The following is a 24,981-nucleotide window of genomic DNA, read 5'->3' on the forward strand; positions in this document are numbered from 1 at the left end:
TACCCCAAAAGTGATCCCAAATGGTCACAAGCATACACTTGAAACAATCGAACAGTTTCCATTGGACGCCATCGGACATGTCGTACTGGACATGACGGATTGGCCAAGTTGACCTGTCCGTCGAACTTGGACAACTAGGGATTAGGGCAGCCGGGTCATATAAATAGGACTTAAGGTCCTATAGTACACATTCACTGTGTGATCACCACTCTTGGACTCTTGGCTCGTTGGCCAATGCATCTGCACATCGAGATGCGAACCCTTTGTATGTGGTTGTGGCCCGGAGTACCACTAGCTCCTAAGCTCGGGGGTGAGCCCATTTGGCTCTATGGTTGGGAGGTGAGTCTGATGTCTAGTCCCTTTTATGTGAGTTTGGCTTGTGTTGTGTCTTGTGTGCAAGTTGGATTCTAGGGGGATGTTTCATTGGTATCAAAGCATCAACCTGCAATTGGGCTCGAGACTCGATGACGTGCACAAAACCACCTTTGCTCATGGAACCGTGATGGTTCGTGTTTGGATGGTATGCCTTTATCTCGTTAAGGGTGGTATAGGACACTATTGGTGGGAGAAGCATGCACAGGGAGGTATGTGTTGTGGGTGGTGGATACAAGAGCAAGGTATGTTTTGTATTTGTGCTTGGGTTTTGTATTGGAGTAATACTAGCATGCAAGTGTTTTTCGGTTGTTCCAATGGTTGGAGTTCGGAAAGTTACCACTCAAGGACTATGGCAGACCATTGTTGGAAATTGAAAATCTTGTAGCCTGAATGAGAATGAACATTTTTTTAGCGACATTAAGTAGACATTTAATTTTAATAATATCATTGATTTAATGTTAGTGTAGCATTAAATGTTATTGTTGGTTTAACATTTAATGTTGACATTAATTTTAATGTTAACATTTTCACTAATGTGAATGTTATCTTTGATTTTTATTGATGTTAATGTTTACTATTAGTGGGTGTTGAGCAGAGAGAAACATTGATGAGAGAGAAAGTATAAATTCTTTTCTTCTCTCTTGTTTGGCCCCTATGAATGCTCCAGATGGGAAGAGAGAAAGTACAAAATCTCTTGACTTGTTCTGTTTGGATTGTCGTTTCTAGGCAATTGCAGATGGAGGGGGAGAGAGAGAGTGCCACAATGAGAGAATGGTGTAGAAGGAATCCGACTATCGTCTCGATTATCGTCTGATTGACGGACTTTAACGCTGCTACCTGCACATGTGATTGACGTGGTAGGCGTGACCATTAAGCGACGATTTATTAATTAGCGTGGTGACATCAGTAATTTGTAGATGTGTAATGTGGTGGGCGTTTGACGTAGCAGGTGTCTCGAGAACTTTACTATTTTGGTTGTTGATGGGGGGGTATTAATGCTCTCACGTATCCTAATTACGTGTTGGCTGGCCGTCTACATGAAGAACATGGAATTTGGACAGATATAAAGATCATGCTTTATTGTGAAGACTAAAGTCTTCCTTTAAATTAAATTTCTAAAGGCACCCCTCTATTCTATTTACTTGTCTGTCCCACCTTTGCTTGGACCTGTCTATCTTTGCTTGGCCGTTACCAAAAAAAAGAAAAAAAGGCTCTAGTTTTACATTAAATGTAGAACATTTGTGTTGCTTCTGCTCCCCTCATTACGGGGTTCTTTTGGAAATTCATTAAGGACTATGCTCATATTGCTGAACCCTTAAAACGTTTGTGTAAGGGTATTCGAAGCAAGAAGAAGCACGTTAGTCTACTTATTGTTTGGACTAGTGAGCTTGATCAATGTTTTCAAAGATGGAAATGGCTTGTTATCACTGCACCGATGTTCTAGATTATCGATCCGAATAAACCTTTTGAGGTTCATACGAATGCGAGTGATTATGCTTTAGGTAATGTCCTTTATCAGGGTGGCCAACAAATTGCATTTGAGAGCTATAAGCTTGCTGATGCCCAAACATGGTATACCACCCAAGAGAAGGAATTATTGGCGGTCATCCATGTACTTAAAGTTTGGCGTTATTATTTGTTCGGCGTCTGGTTTATTATTTGGACAAATCACCACTCATTGGAATATCTTTGTGATCAGTTCAATCTCGTGGCCATAAGACAAGATGGGTAGAGCTTTTTTGCAAGAGTTTGACTTTGAAATTTGCCATAGAAAGGATGCAACTAATATGGTTGCCGATGCTCCTAGTCAAATTCTTGAAGTCAATGCCTTGTCTTTCTCTGAAATTTTGAGTGATTTCTATCTTTCTCTCAAAGGGTGTTGCCAAAATGATCTTCACTTTGGCAAGATCTGGGAACTAGTTCAAGAGGGACCTAGTAGCCTAGCAAGCTTGGGTGGTCTGGATGTCCAAAGGTTGGCTGCCTAGAAAAAGATGGTTAGAAAACTATTCCATTCAAAATAGATTACTTTTTAAACAAGGCAAAGTTTGTGTGCTTGATGATCATGATATCTGTAAGAAAATTTTGTACAAGTGTCATGATTGTTTAGCGTTGGATATCTTGGTATACACCGAATTGTGGCCTTGGTTACTTGTTATTTTATTGGCTGCATACTATGGTTGAGTCTTACATGTGTGAGTACTCACAGCGTCAGCTTAACATAGCCAAATGGCATAGACAGGCGGGGATGTTGCATTCTTTATAAATCCCTCATGGGAAATGGAGTAGCATTTGTATGGATTTTGTAGTAGGATTGACACATATAAATTGAGGTCATGATGTAATCTAGGTTGTCGTTGATTGATTGATGAAAATGGCTTGATTTATTCCTATAAAGATGACTATGAAAAGCCATGAGTTGGTTGGTCTCTTTGTCAAACAACTTTATAGACTTATGGTTTACTTGATGAAATGGTCAGTGACCAAGATTCTAAGTTCACTGACCATTTCTGGCAAATGGTCTTTCAAAAGTTGGAAATTCAGTTGCCCTTGTTGTCCTTGGAACATCGAGAAATTGATAGACAGACCGAATGAATGAATCAAGCCATGGAGGATATGCTTTATGCATATGTCTCTTGTAGACAATTTGATTGGGAGCGTTATCTTTCTTAGATTGAGTTTACTTATAACAATGCTAAGCATTTGGCTACTGGTTATAGCCCGTTTATGTTCATGTATGGTTAGGAGCTAAAGGCACCAATTGCTATAGAGCTTAGGGGGGTGAAAATGTAGTTTGTAGTCGACTTTTTGTACGATATGTAGGAGATGTTGACGATTGCGAGGGAATTCATTAAAACAGCCTAGGATTGTGATACGTTTTATGCTAGCCAACATTGTACTCCCAGGGAGCTCTAGGAAGGCATGTGGGTTTACCTTAAAGTCCCAAAGGACTCTGATTCAATGACTACTAGAAAGTGCTATAAACTATCTTTAAGGTATTGCGGTCCTTTCTAAATTACCAAGAAGATAAATAGCATATTCTTTGAGTTAGATTTACCATTGGAAATCCGAGTTCATCTTGTGTTCCATGTGAGTCATTTGAAAGAACGACTAGGACAAGGTAAGCAGATTGTTTTGATTGAGGAAGTCTTGCGGCTTGAGGATGCTCCTCTTTATATGCCACTCGAACCCGAATTGGTTCTTGACCTTAGGACTAAACGATCCCGTCAGACCCTTTATCCCTAGTAGTTGGTAAAGTGGAAAAACGACATGGAGGTGGAGGCTACTTGGGAGTCAGTATGTTCATTGAAGAGTTGTTTTCCTCACTTCGTTCCTGAGTTGAGGATATTGTTGAGGACAGCAAGCATTCATAAGGGGGGAAGTGTTATGTCCTCGGACATTTGGGTGGGTGTTATTAGCATAGTGGTCACAGTGGTCATGAGGTGACTTAGTGCGAATGTACTAAGGGCACCTTGGGGTTAGGGCAGCCAAGTCCAATAAATAGGACTCAAGGCCATATTGTGCACATTCAATGTGTGATCACCACTCTTGGACTCTTGGCTCGTTGGGCGACACATCTTTCAATGGGATGGTGTGGGCTGATGGTATTGAATGCGAACCCTTAGGATGTGGTCACAGACCGGAGTGTGGCTAGCTCTCAGGCTTGGGGGTGAGCCTGTTTGGCTCTATAGCTTGGAGGTGAGTTTGATGTCTAGTCCCTTTTATGGTGAGTTTGGCTTGTGTCGTGTCTCATGTGCAGGTTGGATGTTAGGGGGACTGTTTCAAGAGGCATAGGAGTATTTAAGGGTGTCAAAAAAGGGTAATGTCGATAAGGCTTATGGATGTTGTCAGTAGCTATGAGACATGCTGAAGAAAAGATTGTGACACTAGAGAGCCAAGACAAATCGGCAAGAATAACACTAACCGAGCAAAGATGAAGCTAAAAGAATATTGACAACCTAAATCATGAAGACATAAAATTGTTTTTAGTCATCTCGCAAATTGAGGTAGTGTGTGGTTGGTGGATGCATGACTGGTTGGAACTGTCATTCAAGAATCTAATGTGGGGCATGTGTGATTTAGGGGCTATCATGTTGGCATTGGGGATTGTGTGTTGCTGATTTCACTTGGCTGCCATTTGTTTAATCTTGCTTTTCACTTGCCCATGCTGTCAATGAAACCATTGAAAGCACAAACTATTGCTCACTATAATTCAAGACTATCCACAAACTTTGTTAGAACTGTAGCAAGTTGTGAAGAAAAGATGATCTGGGTAATGTGGTCAGTGCTGTCGTGAAAATTCATCTCATTAATGGTCTCCACTCCCCCCAAAAAGGGTTTTGCATTCCCAGGAACGCTCCTGAAAGAGAAGTTTCTAGGTCTCCCTACTTGGAGTGGGCCCTCGGACCAATAGCTTCCCTAATAGGGTGTGGCTCTAGTACGCTAGTTCAATGATCCCCAAACCCCCTTGTGAATGATATTGAATGATGTTGAATGATGCTTTGCTAGGCCACCTTAGCACGGGAATCCTTAGACCCTTCTGAGTCGGATCATAGGGAATTCTGAGCTAGCGGCACAGCACAATTGAGCAATAGAAGACAATGAGAAGCACTAATAGGAAGCTATATAACAGGCTGTCACCAATAGGATATGGTTGACCACTAGAGCCCTACTAGCAAGGGAGAGATGGACCATCCTCCAATAGGTTTGCTTCTGGCAGATTGAGTCTAGAACTGGGATGAACTGCTCGATCTAGCACTGGGATGAACTGTTGGGCTGTTGTGATATCTACTCTCACTGGGAACCCAAGGTATTTGATAGTGTGTCCTCTATTTCACCCACTTGAATCCCAAGAGAAGGCCCTAGTTAGTGCTAGAGTTGGGGTTTGTAAGAAAACCAACAAACTTCCGCTAGTTGATTTTCGCATTTGCTACTATACAGAACCCCTCCAAATGCTAGTCTTACTCTCTCTAGCATCACTGCATCAACCTCAAAGTAGAGTGCCATGTCATTTGCGTTACTTTGAATTCAACACCTATGCCTATGTCCATACTGGTAGCATGAGTCCCCTCCAACCATTGACTCTTTATTGGAGGGAATATGACATCACCTCCACGAAGAGTAGGAAGAGATAAGCAGCAAGGGACAGCCTTGTTAGACAGATTGCTCTAGGGAGAATTTTGCACCTCTCCTCCCCCTATAATCACTCAGTTGTTGGCCAACTTGTAGAGTGCAGAGTGCTGCTAAGGCTGTGTTAGGAAAGCCTAGCTGAGCCATGGTGTCCTCCGTTGACCTTGTAATAGGCCTTCTTGAAGTCCAAGAGGAGCATTGCAACCCTTTGGTTGCTATGCTGGCCCACTGTGTAGCCTCAAAGAAGGTGAGGACATTGTCCATGATACTCCTATCCTTTACAAAGTTTGTATGTGTCTCATGAATGATGTGTGGCAGGATGGGATGAAGTTGGTTACCCATCCTTATTGAGCAATTTTTCCAATATTTTGACTTGAAAGCACAAAGCATCTCCTACTTGGTTATAAGGGGTTAGAAGCGATATTCCCATCTCCTTTTCACTAGGGATAGGATACAATCCCACATGTTAAAGGCGGTGCCAGTTAGTGGCATTTAAACCAAGGAGTCACCAACGGCACTTGAAGGAGCTGATGGGCGAAGATGCAATAAAGGCTACCTAGTACGGCACATGGGCAGAGAGAATGTCCCGCTGTTGGCAGTGGTCTATATAAAGGAAGGGAGCGAATCATTATTGTTGTTTGAGCATACGCATAGCCCTAGAGGTTGAGCAACAAAGGGTTCTCTTGCTCTATGCCATATCTTTTGTGAGTCTTTTTGCGAAGTTTTCTTTGACTGGCAGCTTGGGTGCTCTCTAGTAGCAGGGCTTATATCGTATTGTCTCCAGTCCTTGTGTTTTACAGTAGTACTACCTTAGTCATTGTATCTTACAATCGTTTAGTTCCTTTTGTTTCTAGAGAACTGTGTTGTGACCACTTGGTCCCTGATTGATGTATTGATTTTGACTTCAACAATATACATTTTGGATTGAGTCTTGAGTACATTTGTTGTTTAATCTCTGTGCCATGAATATATATCGCTCTACAATTTGGACATTGAATGTTGAAAGTGATGTCAGTGTCTGTCTGTGTGGGCTTTTGAGTATGCCGTCATCATTCCTGTGGTCGTTGTGCTTGGACACTGATTACACATAGCGACCACAATTACTGTTTCTTTGCACACACTTTTTTTTTTTGCAAGTAAAATCTGGCTAATTATATTACTAAAAAAAAACTGATTACAGCAGAGTGCTCATGCTCAAAAGACTAGCTGGAGCTGATGCAAAGTCACCAATACATCATGTATACAAGCCTCTCAAGGCGGTCTGGGGGGGGATGGGGGCAAGAAGCCATGGGGAGGGTGGTATATCGCCAGCTGGGGCTACCTGCCTACATCACGAAGAATAGGCCCTGGCTGCCCCAAGTACGCATGAAGTGACCATGGAGCTCCTGACGAGCCCTGGACTCGCCCTGCACCTAATCCCATCGGCTGCGGAGGAAGTGGATGATGGAGGTCCAGAGCTCTGGTAAGGTCGCATGTGCTGAAAGTCTCTCTTCACCAAAAGCCTTATGACACCGCGCCTTCCATATATGCCATCCAATAAGACTCCCTATGATCTCCCATACCTCCGAGCGGTCTGCTGTGGGCTCCAGTACCTGGCGGAAGGGTAGAGCCTCTAGGCCGACCACTATGCACGACCTTGCCTCGATCATGAATATCGTGTCCTGCATCTTGGCCTCATACAAAAGGTGACGGCCCTAGCTGATTGCCTGCCAACAGAAAGCTCCCCATGAGATACACCCAAGACTGGGTGCTATACGGTGAAGGATGCAGCATGCTCCTCTCCACACGAGCTGCGCCTCCTCACATGACCAAAGGCAGTGCTTTGGGGTTTCCAAAGGCTGTTGTGTGCAGCGCTTACAACCTCCCTCCTTCTGCATTTAGGCCAGCCAACTTCCCACTGCCAAGCCTCCATGTGCCACCAGCCATAAAAAGTACGACACTCTCCTCGGCCTCCAGCTATCCCATAGGCAGTGCCAGAAGGTCCGTCGGAAGGGCTCCGTGATACTGTGCTCCGCCCGGTGCCTGCTATGTGATGACGCCCAGTCCATATCCTCCTGCATCAGTACATGTTTGCCAATCCTGGCAGTGTACTCTAGGAACTTGGGTGGCTTCTTGGTGATCACAGAGGCCGGCCATAGTCACTCTCTTGGATCCACTCCAGCTCATCAAGTGGTCTGCCCTCCCAGATCCAAAGGCGCCACTCCTTGAGCTCCTTCCAGAAAACATAGGGGTCCAGTCGCCATGTCTTCCCTTGAAGGCTCACCACCTGAATCCTCCTCTACGAAAGGGTGGCAATCCCCTCATCCTGCTACCCTCTGTCAAGGGCCAGATGTCCCTCCTCCTGAACGGCGAAGAAAGTCCCTTGCGGAGTGCCACCCACTCTACTTGTCACCTGAAGGGGGATGCCTGCTGGTGAAAACCTAGCAGCTCATACCTCCCCGGGCTCTATCGGCTCTCATATCAGGGGAGCAAGTCACTCCGGAGGTATTTCTGCGTCTATGTCTCTTCTCCTCAACTCCACTCCTCTCTGGCAGCCTGATACTCGCTGCATTACCTCCTCATCCGCCATCCTGTACACCTCCCGCCATGTCCTGATGGTACGAGCCGGGCCGGCCTCCCACCCAGCCCACTGGTTGTGGGGGCGCTTACCTATCTGTGCCCCTTCCCGATCTTTGGCCTGGGGGTTCTAGATTACTGACTGACGGTCTATTTTTTCCTGGCAGCGTGGGGGGCTCTGGATTAGGGCCTTACGGAGGCCCTTCCACACGTGGAGTAAGCTGTGAAGGAAAGGTGATCTGGGTGGGGGGGGGGGGATCTGGTTGACGTGAAGATCCATCTCAGGGATAGCCTCCACTCACCGCCAAGCCTTGGTCTACAACCCTGAAGGCCCTCCTGCAATAAGACCTTTCCATGTTTGCCCGCCTGGTATGAGACCGCAGACAACTAGCTTGCCCAAGAGGGCCATTAACTAATACTCTGGGTCTATGATTCCAAGCCCTTCCTTTGACCTATGTCGTATGATGGTCACCCATGCCACCTTGGTCCTGGAATCCTTGGAACCATCAGACCCTGACCAAAGGAAATTCCACATTAGGGGGGAAGCTACACTATGCACGATGAGGAGAAGCACCAACATGAGGCGATGTACCAGGCCGTCCCTAGAAGGACCTGGTTTACCACCAGGGCTCGTCTGGCTAGTGAGAGGCGAACCGTGCTCCAGTAGGTCAATTTCCTCCGAATAGAATCAAGGAAAGGAAGAAACTGCTGGGCAAGAGTGATGTCGAGTCTCACCTGGAACCCTAGGTATTGGACGGTCTGCTCTCTGCTCACCCATCTAAATCCCAAGTGGATGCCCCACTCCGTGCTAGAGTCCGGGTCTATGAGGAAACCAATTGACTTTCGCCAGTTGATTTTTGCTCCCGATGCAATGCAGAACACATCAAGAGCCAGTCTCACTCTCTCTAGCATCAACTCATTGCCCTCTATGTAGAGGGCTGTATCATCTATGTACTCTGAGTCTAACTACTCAGTCTTCTCTCTCACTGGAAGTTGGAGGCCGGGTAATCCGCTCACACGTGACTTGAGAAAGTGAGACATCGCCTCTGCGAAGAGTAGGAATAGGTATGGGGCCAGGGGGTAGCTCTGTCGAATCGATCTCTCCAACTGAAACTCCTCCCCTCGCCTTCCGCCTATGAGAACCCTACTGATGGCATGTCGGAGACCCCACGAATCCAAGCCTGGGGGAATCCCAACCTCACCATGGTGCCCTCTAGGAAATCCTAGTCCACCCTGTCATAAGCTTTCTTGAAATCCAAGAGTAGTACTACCAGCCCTTGCCCACTGTGTTGAGTCCACTCTATCGTCTCAAAGAAGGTAAATACATTGTCTAGGATGCTCCTATCTTACACAAAGCCTGTCTATGTATCATGGATGATATCTGGAAGCACGGGGCGTAGTCGCGTTCCAATCATCTTTGCCAGTGCCTTATAGGCCACTGACAATAAGGTGATTAGTCTCCACTGGGAGAGCTCCAACCGGTCTCCCCCTTTGGGGAGAAGACTGATAAGGCTTGCCGAGAGACTCCCTAGCATCTGTCTTGAAGTGAAAATCTCTTGGAAAGCCATCAGTAGGGGGTCCTTCACCACTTCCTAGTAGGTAGTGAAGAAGGCCTTAGAGAGGCCATCCTCCCTCGGGCATTTCTGCCCATCTTGTGTATGAAAAGCCTCCTCTAGTTCCTTCTGTGTGAAGGGGGTTAGGAGGGAGCGTTCCATCTCCTCTGTGACCAAGGACGGGATGTGATTCCATACTTGCTGTCTACATCTTTGTCCTCTAGCTGAAGCTGTCTCCTGCTAGAAAAGGTGCATGTAATAGTCGGTGGCAATCTCCATCACCTCATCTGGGCTAGAATGGGTCCTCCCATACTGATCCCGAAGGCTGCGTATCTGCTCTCCTGCGATGTAGGGCTGGTGCACGTGGAAGAACTCCCTGCACATCGTGCCCCCCTTCCGCGCCCAGAAGGCTGCTGAGATGTAGAAAGAGAACTCCGAGCGCTTGTCCTCTAGGCCAGCAATGGCTGCTCGCGCGCGCACCTCCTCTGCGTGGAGGGTGGGATCCCCTGGTGCCTCCTGCAATAATCTTTGCATGGCTGCAAGGTCCTGCGAGAGTGCTTTCTTCTCCTCCCAACACTGTTGTGCCTGGCCTATATGGTTGCCTCTTGGCAGATTTTGCTCGACTTGGCTAGGACCTCTGCAACCTCCTCTACTATCTGGTCCCTCCTGTCCCACTCTCTGGTCCAAATTTGCTCTATCTGTCTCGTCACCTTCTCCCTCCTATAGATCGAGTTGGGGATCCGACAGGATCGTGTGTCTAGGGTGGATGCTAGGGGGTCAAGTGTTAGGAGAACCAGGGACAACATGGCGTGTGCCAATTGCTCAATCTGGCCTCCACAAGAGCCTCCCCACTCTTCCACATAAAACCTGTCCAACCGCTCTAGCAGGACTCCACCTAGCCGCCTGGAGAAGTCCAACGACCTCTCCCTCCTGTGGAAGGCAGGGTCTTTCTAGGCATCACGTGCTCCAACTGCAAGCCAAAAGACCTCCCATGCCTTCTGCTCCTTCCCAGCCATGCCCTGGTAGCTTTTGCCTCTACCCTGTTGGTCCTCCAAGGCCTCCAGGTTGTTGAAATCTCCTCCAACAATCTTGGAGTCCACCTCTGGTAGTCCATCTGCGATCTCCACCCAGAATTTGCTGTGTGCCCTAACCTCCATAGGGGCATATACATTGAGGACTCCAATACACGAGTCTCCAATATCCAATCTGATCCATAGAACCCTTCTTGCCACTATCGTCCCGTGGTCTTGTACACAGGCGGTGAGACTCGGGCCAATAAAGGTGCATAAGCCTCCACTCCTGTTGCGAGCCCCAATGACGTGCTCCCAGTAAGTGTGTGAGTTGTCCGGAAGTACCTTCCCAACCCGTTGGGCTTGGGTGGAGGTGAGCTTGTGCTCCTGTAGAAGCAAGATGTTGATCCGTCCGGCAAGGGCAAGCTGCGACTCTTGTCGAACAATCGACTTCTTGGAACCATGTGCCCCATTGTAGTGGAGACTATTCACATTCCAGGCGGCAAGGTGTAAGCTCATGGGGAAACCTGTAGCTGACCGAACAAGCATCTGTTCGGTGTGGATGCTACTGATGAGGAGGAGAAATTGTGAGGCATGCAAGTGCGCTTTGCCGCCAGTTTGGATGGTGAACTCCAGTCCCCCATGGTGGGCCCTCGGCCGGACCATAGGGGTGATAGATGCTCCAGGTGGTACTATCAATGTATCTATTAGCCATGCTGAGAATCGTGACTGTGTATACTGGTAGAAACGGGCCGCCTGTGTCGGGAGCCACTCGATCACGCTCCTCAGAGCTCTCCACTGTGGAGGGGCTCGAAAGATAATGCTCAAGTGTGGGATCTCGGCACCAGCCCACTAGTTAATGTCCATCATGCAACCTGGCCACTGTTGTGCAAACAGTGCTAATCCTTCATCTCCCATCCACTGGGAGATGTGATCCGCCACCTGACTCTTCAACTCCTCCTCAATCTGTGTAGTCGTCCACTCCCCTGAGTAAGAGGACTGAAGGAAAAAGGCGTAGTTTGGTCCATCCGGTGGTGCTAGTAGATGGACCTTGCCCCTCCTTGACTTATGAATCACGAAGATCTCCACCTCTAGAGGTAGTGGGAACTGTCCACGCTCTGCAACTCGCAGGTAGGACCATGGGCCATTGCAGAAGAACTCTTGTGGCAACAGTTGTGCCTGTCTCGCGAAGGTGTGGTGGGTGGTAGGGGCGGATGAGTTGTGGCTGTGTGGGAGGGGGAAGACTGCTGGTGCGCGGAGGAGGTAGGTGTGTGTGACTCTTCACCTCTTGTGGGAGGGGGGGGGGTGGATGTGGGGGGGCTCACCTGACCTGAGAGTGGATCAGGGGGGTGCTTGGTAGGGGGGGTGATGGGGGGGAAGAGGATCGAGGGATGGATGGAGATGCATGGCAGGTGTGGGGGGGGGGGGGGATGGTGGCCCTGGCAAGGGGGGGCTGTGGGCCAAGGTCAGTGGGGGGGGCATGGGATGGGGGGGTGAGGTTGGGTGAGGGGATTGTGGGAACTCAAGCAAGGCAGTCTGTGGCGCGGGTGGAGAATGTGGGGGGTTGCAGTTTTGTCAGGTGGGACGGATAGGGGGGGGCTGTGGAGTGCTTTGCCGAGGGGGGGTCGCTCGCCCGCCTGCACCCTGCTGACGAGGCTAGGTCTGAGGAGCTGGCTGCGCACCCCCTTGCTGTCTCCCTCTCTGTCGTCTTTGGATTCGTGTGAAGCCGTCAGCGTCCACCTGCGGACCTGTGGGCGGAGCTGCCTTGGCTCCGAAACGTGTACAACTGCTGCCTGATGCCCAAAGTCGTGGTAGTGCAGGCACTACCCTGGTTGCCTAGTCACAATGACCTGCTGCCTAAAGGAGTGCCCGTCTACCTCAATCTCTAGGAACTGTGGGATATTCTTGACCTCTTTCACTGCCACCCGTACCTTTGGGACTCTTGTTGCCGTCATTGCATCTGCGAAAGATGTGGAAAGGACAGTGCCGAAGAGCCGTCCAAAGTCTTCCACCAACCGGCAATACTCAATCGCTAGGCCAGAGAAAAGAAGGATGACCGGGTGCCGAAGAAACTTGTTGTGGAGTGCAAACGCCTCCACAATAAAGCCACTATACCAAGGGACCATGTATATGACCCCCTTCGTGGACACATGGTGAACTGGCGAGTAACTTGTGAGCTGCATTTGCCGAGCTGAGCCGGACCATGAAGATCCCTTGGCCCAATAGGACTGCCTCCACGATCTGCGCTGTGCCGATGCGCAGTGTGGAGTGAAGCCAGTCCCGAAGCTGGGCCATGGCTGGGGAATGTCCTACTACGTAACCATAAATCGCTGTTTCCATTAGCTCCAGCTCCTTAGCTTGGACGGCTAAGAGCTGCTCCTCCGAGAGGACTACGAGCAAGGTGTTTGACTGGGGGGCACTCACTGGTGCGCTGGCGTCTGACCATAGGTTTCCGTTGCATGTCCCTTCTGGGAGAACCTACCTATCACGTTGCTGTGCTACTGAAGGGGGGAGTTGCTGTATGGGGGAGGGAGCTTCTTTGCACAGGCTGAGTTGAATGCATACACATTTGCACGGTTCACTTGAGGGAGTCCCGGTTAGGCCATACATGGCAATCCTGGTCTTGATAGTGGGAAAGGATACCACCTTTTGAGGCTGTTTTGTTCCTAAGTGAGACCGTATCTGAAGAGAAGAAAGCGTCTCTAGAATTTCGAAAGCGTCATTCGCATTCCACTTCTCCGATTGGGAGTGAACTTGGAATTTCTGTCTTTTCGCCCGTTACACCATTAAACCTAACGAATCATTCCCTAGATTCACTCAAAGCAGTAGGTGTTTCATTAATAGTCATAACTCCACATGTCCTTCCGATCCCAATGGCACACCAACCTAGCATATCCCCCCCCAAAGTTCTCTGGATTTTCTAATGAAGATCCGTATGCTTTCATTAGATAGTTTGACGTGGCATACACAGTCAATTACTTTGGTCAGGTCAATGAAGCCCACAAAGTCACCGTATTTGAATCCTCGATACGGAAGAAGGCTTCAACTCGGCTAGCAGAAGAACATGGCTGGCGATCATGGAATGAAGCACTAAATGCCTTCCATATCTGGTTTCAACCAGACTGAATGGATGCACAAAAACTTGAAAGACTCCGCCATCTGAAGCAAAGTGACAGATTAGTCCAGGCGTACACCACCAAGTTCGCAATACTAAATAGCGGCATTGATCCAAATGTGCAGCCAAAAGATGAATTGCTGAATACCTTGTATGTTCAAGGTTTCAATACACCTATTCAGAAAGCATTCGCTTCAGATGATCAATCCATGAACAACATTGACCCGTTTTATAAGAAAGCTCTTAGGTTAGAGCACTTCCAGTCAAAAGAAAAGTTAGGATAAGGGGAGAAATTCGGCAAGTCCGTCGTAAAATATCAAAATGATTATAGCGGTGAATGGACTTTTGGTTCAGATGTGGAAGCAGAATCCAACAATATGGAGATTGATTCGAGGAGGAAGAAAGAAAGCAACATAAGAGTAAGAAGAAAGACAAAGGAAAGAAAACAGTGGAGAACACCAAGAAGAGTGAGGTCATTCTTGTGGCGGCTGTGCTTGGACACTGATTACACCACATCTGCTCAGTTTAGCAGAGTACCCACACTGAGACTGTCTCCTATTGAAAGAGTTGTCTGTAGAAGTTAGTGGCACTCAGGATATGATCTCACTCGATGAGGCTAGATTTGGGTTCTTTGTTGCTACAGGTTGGCGGCTCCTTTTCTATTGCTGGCCGCCTGGTTTCAAGGCTGCCCAGCCTCTTTCTGTCACTGACAGCCTGCCTACACCAGCATGCTGGATCCTAGAGATTACCTAACAGCTGGCAATGTCTTTCTCAGTATGTGGGATTAGTTTCCAGCACTCCTACTACTGCATTTGGTGGAAAATTGATCTATTGCATTAGATGCTTTTGCATTTTTTCTTGCAGTTGGCTGCCCTCAGCAGTTGCCCAGACTGCAACCATCATCTTGGACAGATTTCAACTTCTTATTCTTCATTGATAGCTCCTGAGGATTGTGTTCTATTCCTTTTACTATTGTCCTTCATCACTAGTGTCTTCTTCGTGCATCCCTTTTAGGTTCTGCCACTTGATCAATTGGAATAATTCATTTTTTTGAGTTTCTTTTTCATAGTATTTGCGGAACACACACTTGGTCCCTCCCCGCAAACCTTGTTGTCTCTTGCCACCATATTAGTGCAGAGTTGCTCAAACAGCTAAAGACTCTCTTCATGATTGAAGTTGAACAAAGGTTGTAGGAGTGGCAACACTCTTAGATTCCAGATTATTTATTGTTGCTGTGCCATTGGGGCAGATACCATTATCTTCTCCCTCGCACCCTCCCATTATCGGTGTGACACATTGGTGCTATGCCTTCTCCATAGGCGGAATCACAAGTTATTGGGTGCACCTACTATGGCAAGAATGGTCACTCCATCAAAGATTGTTGTCGTTGACCTTTGCTCCCTATGCCATCAGAGTACATGTGCCTACCCCTTGATACTCCTTGTACCATCTCAATATTTTGGGTGATAGATGTTGAGCTAAAAGCTCATTACCCATTGATTTAACCCCAAAATAGTAAATTACCTAAAGTTTCATTAAAGGGAAGTGGTTCTAGAGAGTTTTTGTGTCCCACATGCAAAGCCCTAATTTGGGAGGATTCTTCCACGTAGGTTGCCCACCATTTAGCCCCATCCTTATCTTGCAGGTTTCAGCCATCAACCATATTCCACTAGTTGTCTAGCCCCTAGCGACTACTGCTACATGGTCTATGCTATTGCCTAGCCTCCCACTAATGTCGGTGATCAGCTGCCATCATCTTCATTAGGTCGTTTTGGTGTTTTCAACACTTTTCTTTATCAATCTCTCCTCCAATTTGTGGTTTCTGCATTTGGGACTAGTGAACAATGCAAATTGACACCTCTCTCAACTCGCTCCCACGAGAGGCACCAATTGTTGAACAACTCTACTCTTGAGCATCTTGTACATTATTTCCTTCATTTACTTCAGAGTTTTCTCTCCTCTATTTGTGTTTGTGTGTTTTGCATTTTGCATTTTGTGTTTTGGGTTTAGGGTTTCCTTAAACCCTAGTTTTGGAGTTCGTGGCTTAACATGGATGAGGAATATGCTTGCATTTTTTTAGAGGGCACCATGGAGAGAATGGATTGTTAGCTCTTTCCTGAGCTTTGCTTAGATAGGTTTTGATTTGGAGAGCAGCGAGCTAGAGGCAATACTTTTGATAGATCTTGATCATGGAGACATGGTTGCTAGTTTGTTTCTTTCAATTTTCTTTGTGTGGCAGAGGCTATGAGCAGCTTTGTGACAAATTAGGAGGTTGGAAACTTGTGCATTTGGCTATCTATCTCCCTACAGGAGATTCAAGACACATGCAACTTGTCATACACCTTCATGTCATATTTTTTGCCTCTCCTACCTATTACTTTGTCTTGACTTTTGGTCTTGCCCACAATTACCCAAGTGGTTCACATCGTAAAGCTTCTTAGGCTGCACAACTTGGTTGGCAGGTCACGTGCTGGGACAACCCGAATCTATACTTAAGTACACCAACCATATGCTCACAACCTATGTGTGTATCTTCTTGTAGTGTTGACACGTGTCTAGGTGGATGACATGGGGGAAATGCCAAGGAGATGCATAGAGGATGAGAGAGGGTTGAGAGACCTTCCTATGAGTTTAGGATCTGAGTTCCTCTCTCCATGGTAGATAGAGCTAGTGGTTGTTTTAAAAGTATGGCTTCCCTTCATCAAACTGCAAAACTCCTCCTTCCTTTTTCCTCTCTTCTTTCCTATCTTTAGACTCCTTCCAGCAAGAAGAAATCTAGTATAAGAAGATGCCGCCTATTAGAGCTGCCAACATGAGAGCTATTAGTGGAGTTCTTGTTGCTTCTAGGCCTTCTCGTCCCAATGGGCCTGTTTTAAACTAATAGACAGATGTTATTCGCAGGAAAAAGATACTGTCAATCAATAGCAATTTACTGCACTAGTATAATGTTCATACAATGATCAATCTAATAACTAAAGTTGTTTTCAGGGAAAGTATGTTGACCAAACTCTTAATGGAGACACTTGGGGGAAACAGTCTAGCACTGATGATTGCATGCATATCACCAGCATCTTCAGTTGTTGAGGAAACATTGAGTACTTTATACTATGCTACATGTACAAAGACTATTGTCAATGCACCCTCGATAAATATTGATGAAAGGGACAAGGTAACTGCAGATTTCCATTGCTACTATATTAGATAGATTCAGGCAATAAACGGGCTACAATAGTCTATAAAATTGCATATATCATCTAGATAGAGATTTTCTGTAACACTGATTAGGGGGGTTTTCCACAAACATTCTATCTGTTGAGTTAATGCAAGTGTCGCTATTTTTGTTGAGGATTGCACAAACATTCTATCTGTTGAGTCAATGCAAGTGTTGCTATTTTTTATATGCTCATGTAAAGTTAGAACCATGCCATATATGCTCTTAAAAAACTTTTCCTTACATCTTGCAGGTCATTCTAAATCTTCGCAAGGAACTAGATCAATTGAAGGAAGAAAATAGGTTGCTTCGTTCTCGACTTGGATTACCAACTGAAGGAAATCTAGCTTCTGGAGACAGTCCTGACAGGAACCAACAGACACTTCCCCTAGCACTAACAAACTTTCAGCGGCCCCTTGCTCCAGTTGGAGAGGAGAATGAGGCCTTTCTCAGTGGATCCTTGAATAATAACAATCAATGTGGTTGGATGCTTGATAAGGAAAGGATGTTGACTCAGCTAAGAACAGCTGAACGCCTACTTTGCAAGAAGATGCCCACGAATACCCTGGAGAATATGCAGGTGATACTACCTATTTTGGTTGATATTTCATTGAATGAGATGTATAAATTTAGAGGTTTCTTTTATGACTTGTAGCTCTTTAATTTGCTTCTAGATATCCTTTATGTAGTTTGTTCGCTATAAGATATACACACTGAGTGTCATTATTACCTGGTCTTTGTCTGCTGGGTTTCCAGACAAAGAAAAAGTCAGCCAGTGATGGAGGGGTCTGCAATTTTTAGCAACTGTAGACATGTTCTCTTTACCGGTTTTTGTTGTTGATGATGTTAGAAAAGACTGTTTGTTAACACATGGGAACCACCATGACCATGGAATTTGATAGTTTTCCTTTGACTGGTTAGCCGTGGTTTTCCTGCAAGATGTCTTGTAATTAAGCTCATTAAGCCCTCTATAGATAAGCACAAGAGACCTATCCCCAACATCTGTTCACCTCTGTCTCTGCTTATGCATTGGATGTTGGTTCTCTCTTCATGAAGGTTACATGGGGACCATCCATAGTCGCGCATTTGTATGTGCATTCTGTATTTAGTGTAACCCCACTTCCACTTATACCCAATTGATCACGTGCTGCATTTTGTCGGTCCTGTCTCTACGTTTTTCTCCTGTTTAAAAATCTACTAATTCAGGTTCAGTTTGCCCTAGCATGATGTGTCTCCATCACTGAAGATTGCAATGTCTCCAATTTGACAGTCCTTAACATAATTCTATTTATGAGCAGTATAGTCAAGTTGCTGAAATCTCATGCTTGTATCATGTTCTGCAAGAGCACTGAAAGAATACCACTTCAAGACTGTCCCAGGATAGTAACAAGGGATTGCTGTCTGCCCCCCCAAACGTGGGGATGCCATCCCTGACAGATCTGCCAAAGGGGATGCCAAGGTGGGATGGGGACATCCCCTATCCTGTCCCGACATCTGTTCCCCCCTCCTGGCCATCCCGTCCTGTCTCCTTCTCAGGGGATGGCTGATGGAGGACTTTTTTTTGTGGGGGATCTCAGCCTTTTTCCCGAATGTTTAACAGGTTAGTGATTGTTGTTACTTCCCCTTTTCTTACACATTCACAGATACCAAATCAGCATACTCTCGTACATAGTCATACCAAATTGAGCCCACATCTACACAATTCTTTTTAAAATGGAAAACACACATATGGGTTCATGCAGATTTTGTGATAGCACAACCACATTACATCCTTACATCTGGTGAGTATGAAACTGAAAATGCTATTTATGGATGGTGGACGCTATCCCAACCCTGTCCTTGTTCCTTTTTGTTAGCCATTCCTTGTCCCATGTGACTATGCATACTATTTAGGGGGATTTCCACCTACTTAAAGATAAACATGGGCTCAACTTCTATATAAGAGTTCTTCATATTATGATGTGCCTCTCCTTGAGCAATGATGCTAGCGTGTAAAGAAATACTCATCTATAGATAACAAACACAATTGTACGACAAAGTACATACTGATAACGAATATAGTTAGGATTAGGGTTAAATTAGAGACAATAAACATTGAGGAAGATAATGAATATATGCACGATGCTCAATGCAACAAACACACTATGCAAAGGTGAAATGCTGACCCCTGAACTTCCATACCTCAAGGATTGGGGCAGAGAGTATGAGTTGGAGAGAGTGTGATACTCTGACGGATCCTGATATGCATCAAACAACCTTTGGAGATGTCAGGCAGCAGCAAACACAGCCAAGGATGGCTGGATGAATGTTCAACGGAGCAGTAGGGAGCAGAATCAGCAAAATGCTGATCAGATGATGACGTGGCAGCAAGGCGAGAGGGTGCAGCAGCAAAACACAGTTACAACTGCTGATATATTTGTAGATAAATTTTACATGTGGCAATTGACAATAGGCTAGAAAATCTGAACAATAAGAGAGAGTTCACTCCAGAACTTACGAGGAATATAGTAAGTGTAACAAACCCACCTTGAGTAAGTGATGTAAATGTATATAGGGAATAGGTAGATCAATCCCCAAATGGTATCAAGCCTAGAGCCTTGCGAAAGGCTTCAAACTTCTATCTAGAAAGAGCTTTTGTAGACACATCTGCCAAGTTTTTTGTGTAGGGATATGAACCAAGTTGATCTCCCTTGCATGGAGCCTCGCTTTGACATAAGGATAATGCACCTCAATGTGCTTAGTGCGAGCATGAAAACTAGATTCCTCGCAATTGCCACGGCACTTTGACTGTCAATATAGATAGGAGGGGGTGATTGGTGTCCCACACTAAGATTTGCCAAAAGGCGTTTGAGCCATACACATTGCAATGTATATGTAAATGCTGCCATGTATTCAACTTCATAGCTAGGTGTGGCCACTATAGAATGCTTCTTACTCAACCAAGAAATACATGAATCACCATACATGAATTAATTACCACCAGTGGACACCCTCGTGTCAAAACAACCAGTCCAATCACTATCTGTGAATGCATGCAAGCAAAGAGAAGCGCCTTTAGGATAATAAAAGACACTTTTAGCTACTTGTCAATGTGTAGTACTAGGGTTATGTATAAGGTGTGCCAACAGAGAGGCCCCAAACTAAATATCTGGCTGTGTATTATACAAATATAATAAATATCCAACAGCCTATTGATAAAGAGAAGCATCAAATGGATCTCCTGCATCCTTAAGTGTAAACCTGTGGCCTATCTCAGCTGGAGTAGAGATAGGCTTGTAGTCTTGCATTTGAAAACGCTCAACAAGCTACCAATATACTTAGATTGTTGCAAAAAATGCCTCCTTCCACTACAATAAACTATATGCCAAGATAGTAGTGCAAGTAGCCAAGATCTATCACATCAAAAGCATGCTGCAATTCAGCTTTTAAGGTTAAAATTTGTGTTTCATGAGGTCCAGTCAACAACATGTCATCCACATAAATAATGAGAATCAAGAGGTTATCCCCATCTTTGTGGACATAAAGTACGCTTTTAATGTGTGAATTATTGAAGCCAAGGGCAATCAAGTATGCATGTATCTTTTCATAACATGCTCAAGGTGCCTATTTCAAACGATAGAGGGCCTTATGCAAATGGCACACTTTGCTTTCCAACCTTTTCTGAACAAAGCCAAGAGGTTGGGTGACTTAAAACTCCTCATGAAGATCGCCATTGAGAAAAGTAGTCTTCACATCCAATCGATACACATGCCAATCAAAGTGAGTACCCAAAGCATTGACACTGCGAAAGGTAGTCGTACGTGAAGTAGGTGCAAATGTCTCATCATAGTTAATCCCATGCTGTTGAGCATACTCTTTGGCAACAAGACATGCCTTGAATTGATCAATGCTACCATTAAATCTATGTTTTAATTTGTAAGCCCACTTTCTGTCTATAGCACGCTTGCTAGGATACTGCACTTTTGAGAATGATGAAGATGATGAGTAGATCAATGACTATTGCTAGTCACTAATGTCTACTATCCATGTATTGTAACCTGTAGCCTTGTTATAGACTACAATTTACTTTTGGATATTTCTTTTGAGTTTTCAGCCTTTACTTTTGAATATCTTGTGGCTACTATGTCGGTAGGATGTCTCTAGTGTATACGATTGTCTTGTTGCTTTCATGTTAGTTAGTTTATATTGACGTAAACTTCAATATTCTAACTTGAGTTTTGTGCATTGTGCGCTTTTGTTCTTTGGAGCGTGGACATATCTTTTTATTTTGAAATTGACATATGGTATCTATTATGATTTATTTGAAAGTTGTTTTGAATATACTTGTAAGTTTAGTACTTTTCTTATAATTTGTTAAAATATACTAAAAAACTAGGGTTAGGTATGATTTAGGTCTAGGGTTTCAATCATACTCCAATTATACTTTCATATGCCTTTGCATTTGATGTTTGATTCATGTATGAAAAAGCTATGGCTGATGGAACCACATTAGATTTTTGTTTTGTTTTGTTTTGGTTTTTTGTTTTTTAAAGTATTTTGAATAAGAGTTTTCGTTTCATTAAGTAACTTGTGTCTCAAGGTGTGAATAAAAGGGATGATCGGATCCAACACATCATAAAACGACAAGCTACTCCAACCACCTATAGGTATTGATGATGAAGGAAGCTATGGGGGATGTATGGGAAGGAAAGAAGGAGACTCCCCTAGAAGATTGCCATGGGAGCTGCTGAGAGTATGGTGAATCTAGAGCTAACCACTCTGTGATGGAAAAGGGATAAATGCATATAGATGCATGTTTATAAGAACAGAATGCCAATGCATGGGGAAATGCAAAGGCAATGCAAAACATTATGCTCATGCAAAATGCGATGCAACGGTGCCACTTGGATAGCGCTCTTGTGGGAAAATTGTTTTCTTGTCAGAAGCACACTTTTACAATCATAATCATCCTAATAGTATGGATAATGATACAAAGTACAATAATATTAATGTCATTGAATAATCAAAATCTTGTAGATACCAAGAGTAGAAGAATGCCTGCTCTCATTGTCAGATGGTGGAACGAGAAGTAAGCACCACCTCTCTCCCCAAAATGTCGATGGGGAAAAGGAGAAGCACCCAAAGAAGAAGAGTGAATTGCATGTCTAACTGAAAATTTGTGAAATGAATGGCCTCCAAGGTTGCCTCTAAGAAGGCAAGAACTTGGTCTTAAAAGGAGAAGACTCCTTGTTGGTCCAAAGTGTGAAGCCCCATTAAGAAAGGGCAACCAAGAAGTACCAAATGATCAAAGTCTTCGCTCCAATCAATCGATAGGTCCTATGATGATTAGTGCCAACGTGCAAATGGCATGTTTGAAGCAAAAATACTACATAAGACCATAAAGCATGCTACCTCAACTTCAATGAAAAATTCTTGTGAGTGTAATGTGTGAGGGTTTTGGGGATGGTTGCAATACCGAAAGGTAGGCAGGCTAAAGATGTATGAAAATAAGGGTAGGAATGTGTGGTGGAAGAGAGAAGGTAGGCTAGAGCATGTTTTGTAAGAATCAACAGATATGTAGGTGGGAAGTGGGGTAGGCGGTTTATTAGTGTCACCAATATTTGAACCAGTGGAAGATTCCAGGAGTCACTAGATCAAAGGTTCAATGACTTTTGATTGCGTGCTCAATTAAAGGACAACTCAAAAATAGATGGAGACTCATCATGTCTATCCTCAAGGGAGACAAGGAGTGCATAAGAACCAAAGTCCATGGTAGTGGCATTGACGGACCAATTAGGTGACCCCTTGAGGCTTGGGTGAAGAGGGGGTAGACAGTGCTGTCACAATATGAGTAGTGGATCTACCTTGTTGAGGTGGAGAATTAGCCCCTCTTGGTTATGGAGGTGGGTTTGAAGGGCCCTCACTCGATGTACTGGAGTTCCTAGGTGGGAAAGAGGGTCGAGACTTGGGTGGCCTTTGAGTGACACTCGTCAAAGTGGCTGGTCATTTAGTGATCTTGACAATATCTATTCTTTTTGGGGACATTTTGTCAACTTGATTTTCAGCATGGAGGGGTGTTACTTTGCTCCTCACCATGACTAGATGTGCCCAATGCTTAGATGTAAGGTCAAAGCATCGGAGTTGAGATTGAAATTTGGGCACAAGACCTTGTGTCATGATTTTGAACTCTTGGAGGTGATGGTCAAGGTTGATATATCGGGTACAATTGTGAGCCGTATAGGCGTCAGCTAGATGTGCCCAATGGTTAGATGTAAGGTCAAAGTGTTGGAGTTAAGAGTGAAATGTTGGGTGTAAAGTCCCTTCGTCTCCATGTATACAGTTATATGGGTGTGAACACACCCTTATTTGTACCCTAACATATAAATGCATTCTTTATTCTTTGTGTACCATCACAATCTGGTACACCTATCTCTGCGTTCACTGTTTGTTACTCTCAACATTGTTGCTCGCACTTCTAACTCGCACTTTCATTGAGCATTCTCTCCTTCAAGATGGTATTAGAGCTGCAGCTAAGGTGTGTGCGCTTCTTGATGTGTGTGTCATCTCCAATTTGTCTGCATGAAGAAACATTAGGTCGTCAGCTTTGCTGGTCATGCATTAGCCTTGTCAGTCGACAAGTCCCAGGTTAGCGTGAGTGTAGGCGACAGCTTCCTAGGTAGTCGATAGCTTAGGCAACAACGTTTTTGTGCAAGCCACAGGTTAGGCAGGTCAGGCACAGGCAACGACAAGTCAGCGCAGGTCATGCAGGTCAGGTGCAAGCAACGCATGTCAGGTGCAAGCAACGCATGTTAGGCACAAGTAGATTCGGCATAGGCAGATCACGCGATAGGTCAACGGCTGTCCACGTCACGTTTTTTTGGGCAGGTTTGTCAAATTTTTAATATTTTTTCTGTAAGCAAGCCCGTTGCTCACACTGATGGGGGTTCGCACATATAAGCACAATTCAGAGATTTGTGTAGATTTGTGCGCGAACTTTAGGGGTTTTTCCCAAATTTGATGTTGTTCATGCATAACAGTGATATTTGACCCGAAATCGCAAATATTGTGCACATTGGCTTTGAAAATTTTGGGGCTTTTCATGTATCAGTGAAATTTTGCTCAATTGAGCTGAATTTACTAACATTTGTGCACATTTGGACCTGAGAAATTTGGGGCTTTTGTAAAATTGTGTGAAATTTTGCTAAATTTGCTCATTTAATGCTCTTGGGAACATGTATTAATGCAATTGGGGCAGATTTGTCAGTGAAATTTTGGGGCTTTTTCTGAAATTTGTGGATTTTGGCAAAATTGATGTGTGAAATGCACTTTGGGGATATTGTTGAAGCAATTTTGGTGCTACAAGCAGTGTAATGAGTTTTTTATCTCCCATTTGTAGATTTTGGAGAAATTGTAGAGAATTTTTTGGTGTTTTTGTGTATTAGAAGTTGATTCGGGCACATATGTATGCAGTATGCATGTTAGGAACCTCCTATTGAGTTGATGTATTGCTGAATATTCATGGTGTAGCTGTCTTAGAGATCTTTTCCAGATATGGGATTGTTGTAGATGTATTTTTGGTGATACTGCTGAAGTGGGAGTCACTTGGCAGTGATGTATGCATGTAATGTATACTGAAATTTTAGTTATATTGCTAAAAGTCATCCTTTCTATTGTTGTATTGTATTTGGGCACTGTGAGTAATAAAGTGACACTGAATCTTGCTCTTATTTCCTGAAATTTTGGGCTGAAATTAACTGAATATTCAGCTTGTTGTTTGCTGTCATAGACTATAGCATTGGTTTTTGGTGCATTGCTGCATGTGAGATAGAGGGTGTAGGTACTATTCATTTGGTCCTTGAAAAACGGCCAAGAGCTGACTTTATAGGATGTCAGATATGTACCTTGCACAAAGAAAAGTTACTGTCACTTAGGCAGCTTGATGCAAGAGGATATTTTACTAACTTTGGTGGTGGATCTTGGAAAGTCCACAAGGGCTCTAAGCTGATTGTTAAAGGCAATAAAAAGGTGACTTTGTATTGTTTGCATTGTAAAACA

At 44.8% G+C, this 24,981-nt stretch overlaps 1 protein-coding gene across 23 annotated transcripts in view; it reads left to right on the forward strand.

Annotated features, from left to right (window-relative positions):
• LOC148019198 (kinesin-like protein FLA10) overlaps window positions 1-24,981 on the forward strand; it is a 130,438-nt gene that overhangs the window by 79,180 nt on the left and 26,277 nt on the right. For 21 of the 23 annotated variants that reach the window (XR_015687548.1, XR_015687539.1, XR_015687545.1 and 18 more), the window contains 2 exons: window positions 16,725-16,905; window positions 17,201-17,527. Coding sequence is in view for 12 of the 23 variants with exons in the window: in XM_087660731.1 (XP_087516857.1) it covers window positions 16,725-16,905; window positions 17,201-17,527 (508 nt within the window). In the remaining 11 variants the exon portion in view is untranslated. Of the gene's footprint in view, window positions 1-16,724; window positions 16,906-17,200; window positions 17,528-17,703; window positions 18,055-18,326; window positions 20,026-24,981 lie in introns of those variants that run through there. The other 2 variants (XM_087660733.1, XM_087660738.1) reach the window with 2 other exon arrangements.

The sequence above is a fragment of the Lygodium microphyllum genome, chromosome 20, assembly GCF_053477565.2.
Source record: "Lygodium microphyllum isolate KBCC chromosome 20, Lygodium_microphyllum_v1.1.10, whole genome shotgun sequence".
Taxonomy (NCBI): Eukaryota; Viridiplantae; Streptophyta; class Polypodiopsida; order Schizaeales; family Lygodiaceae; genus Lygodium; species Lygodium microphyllum.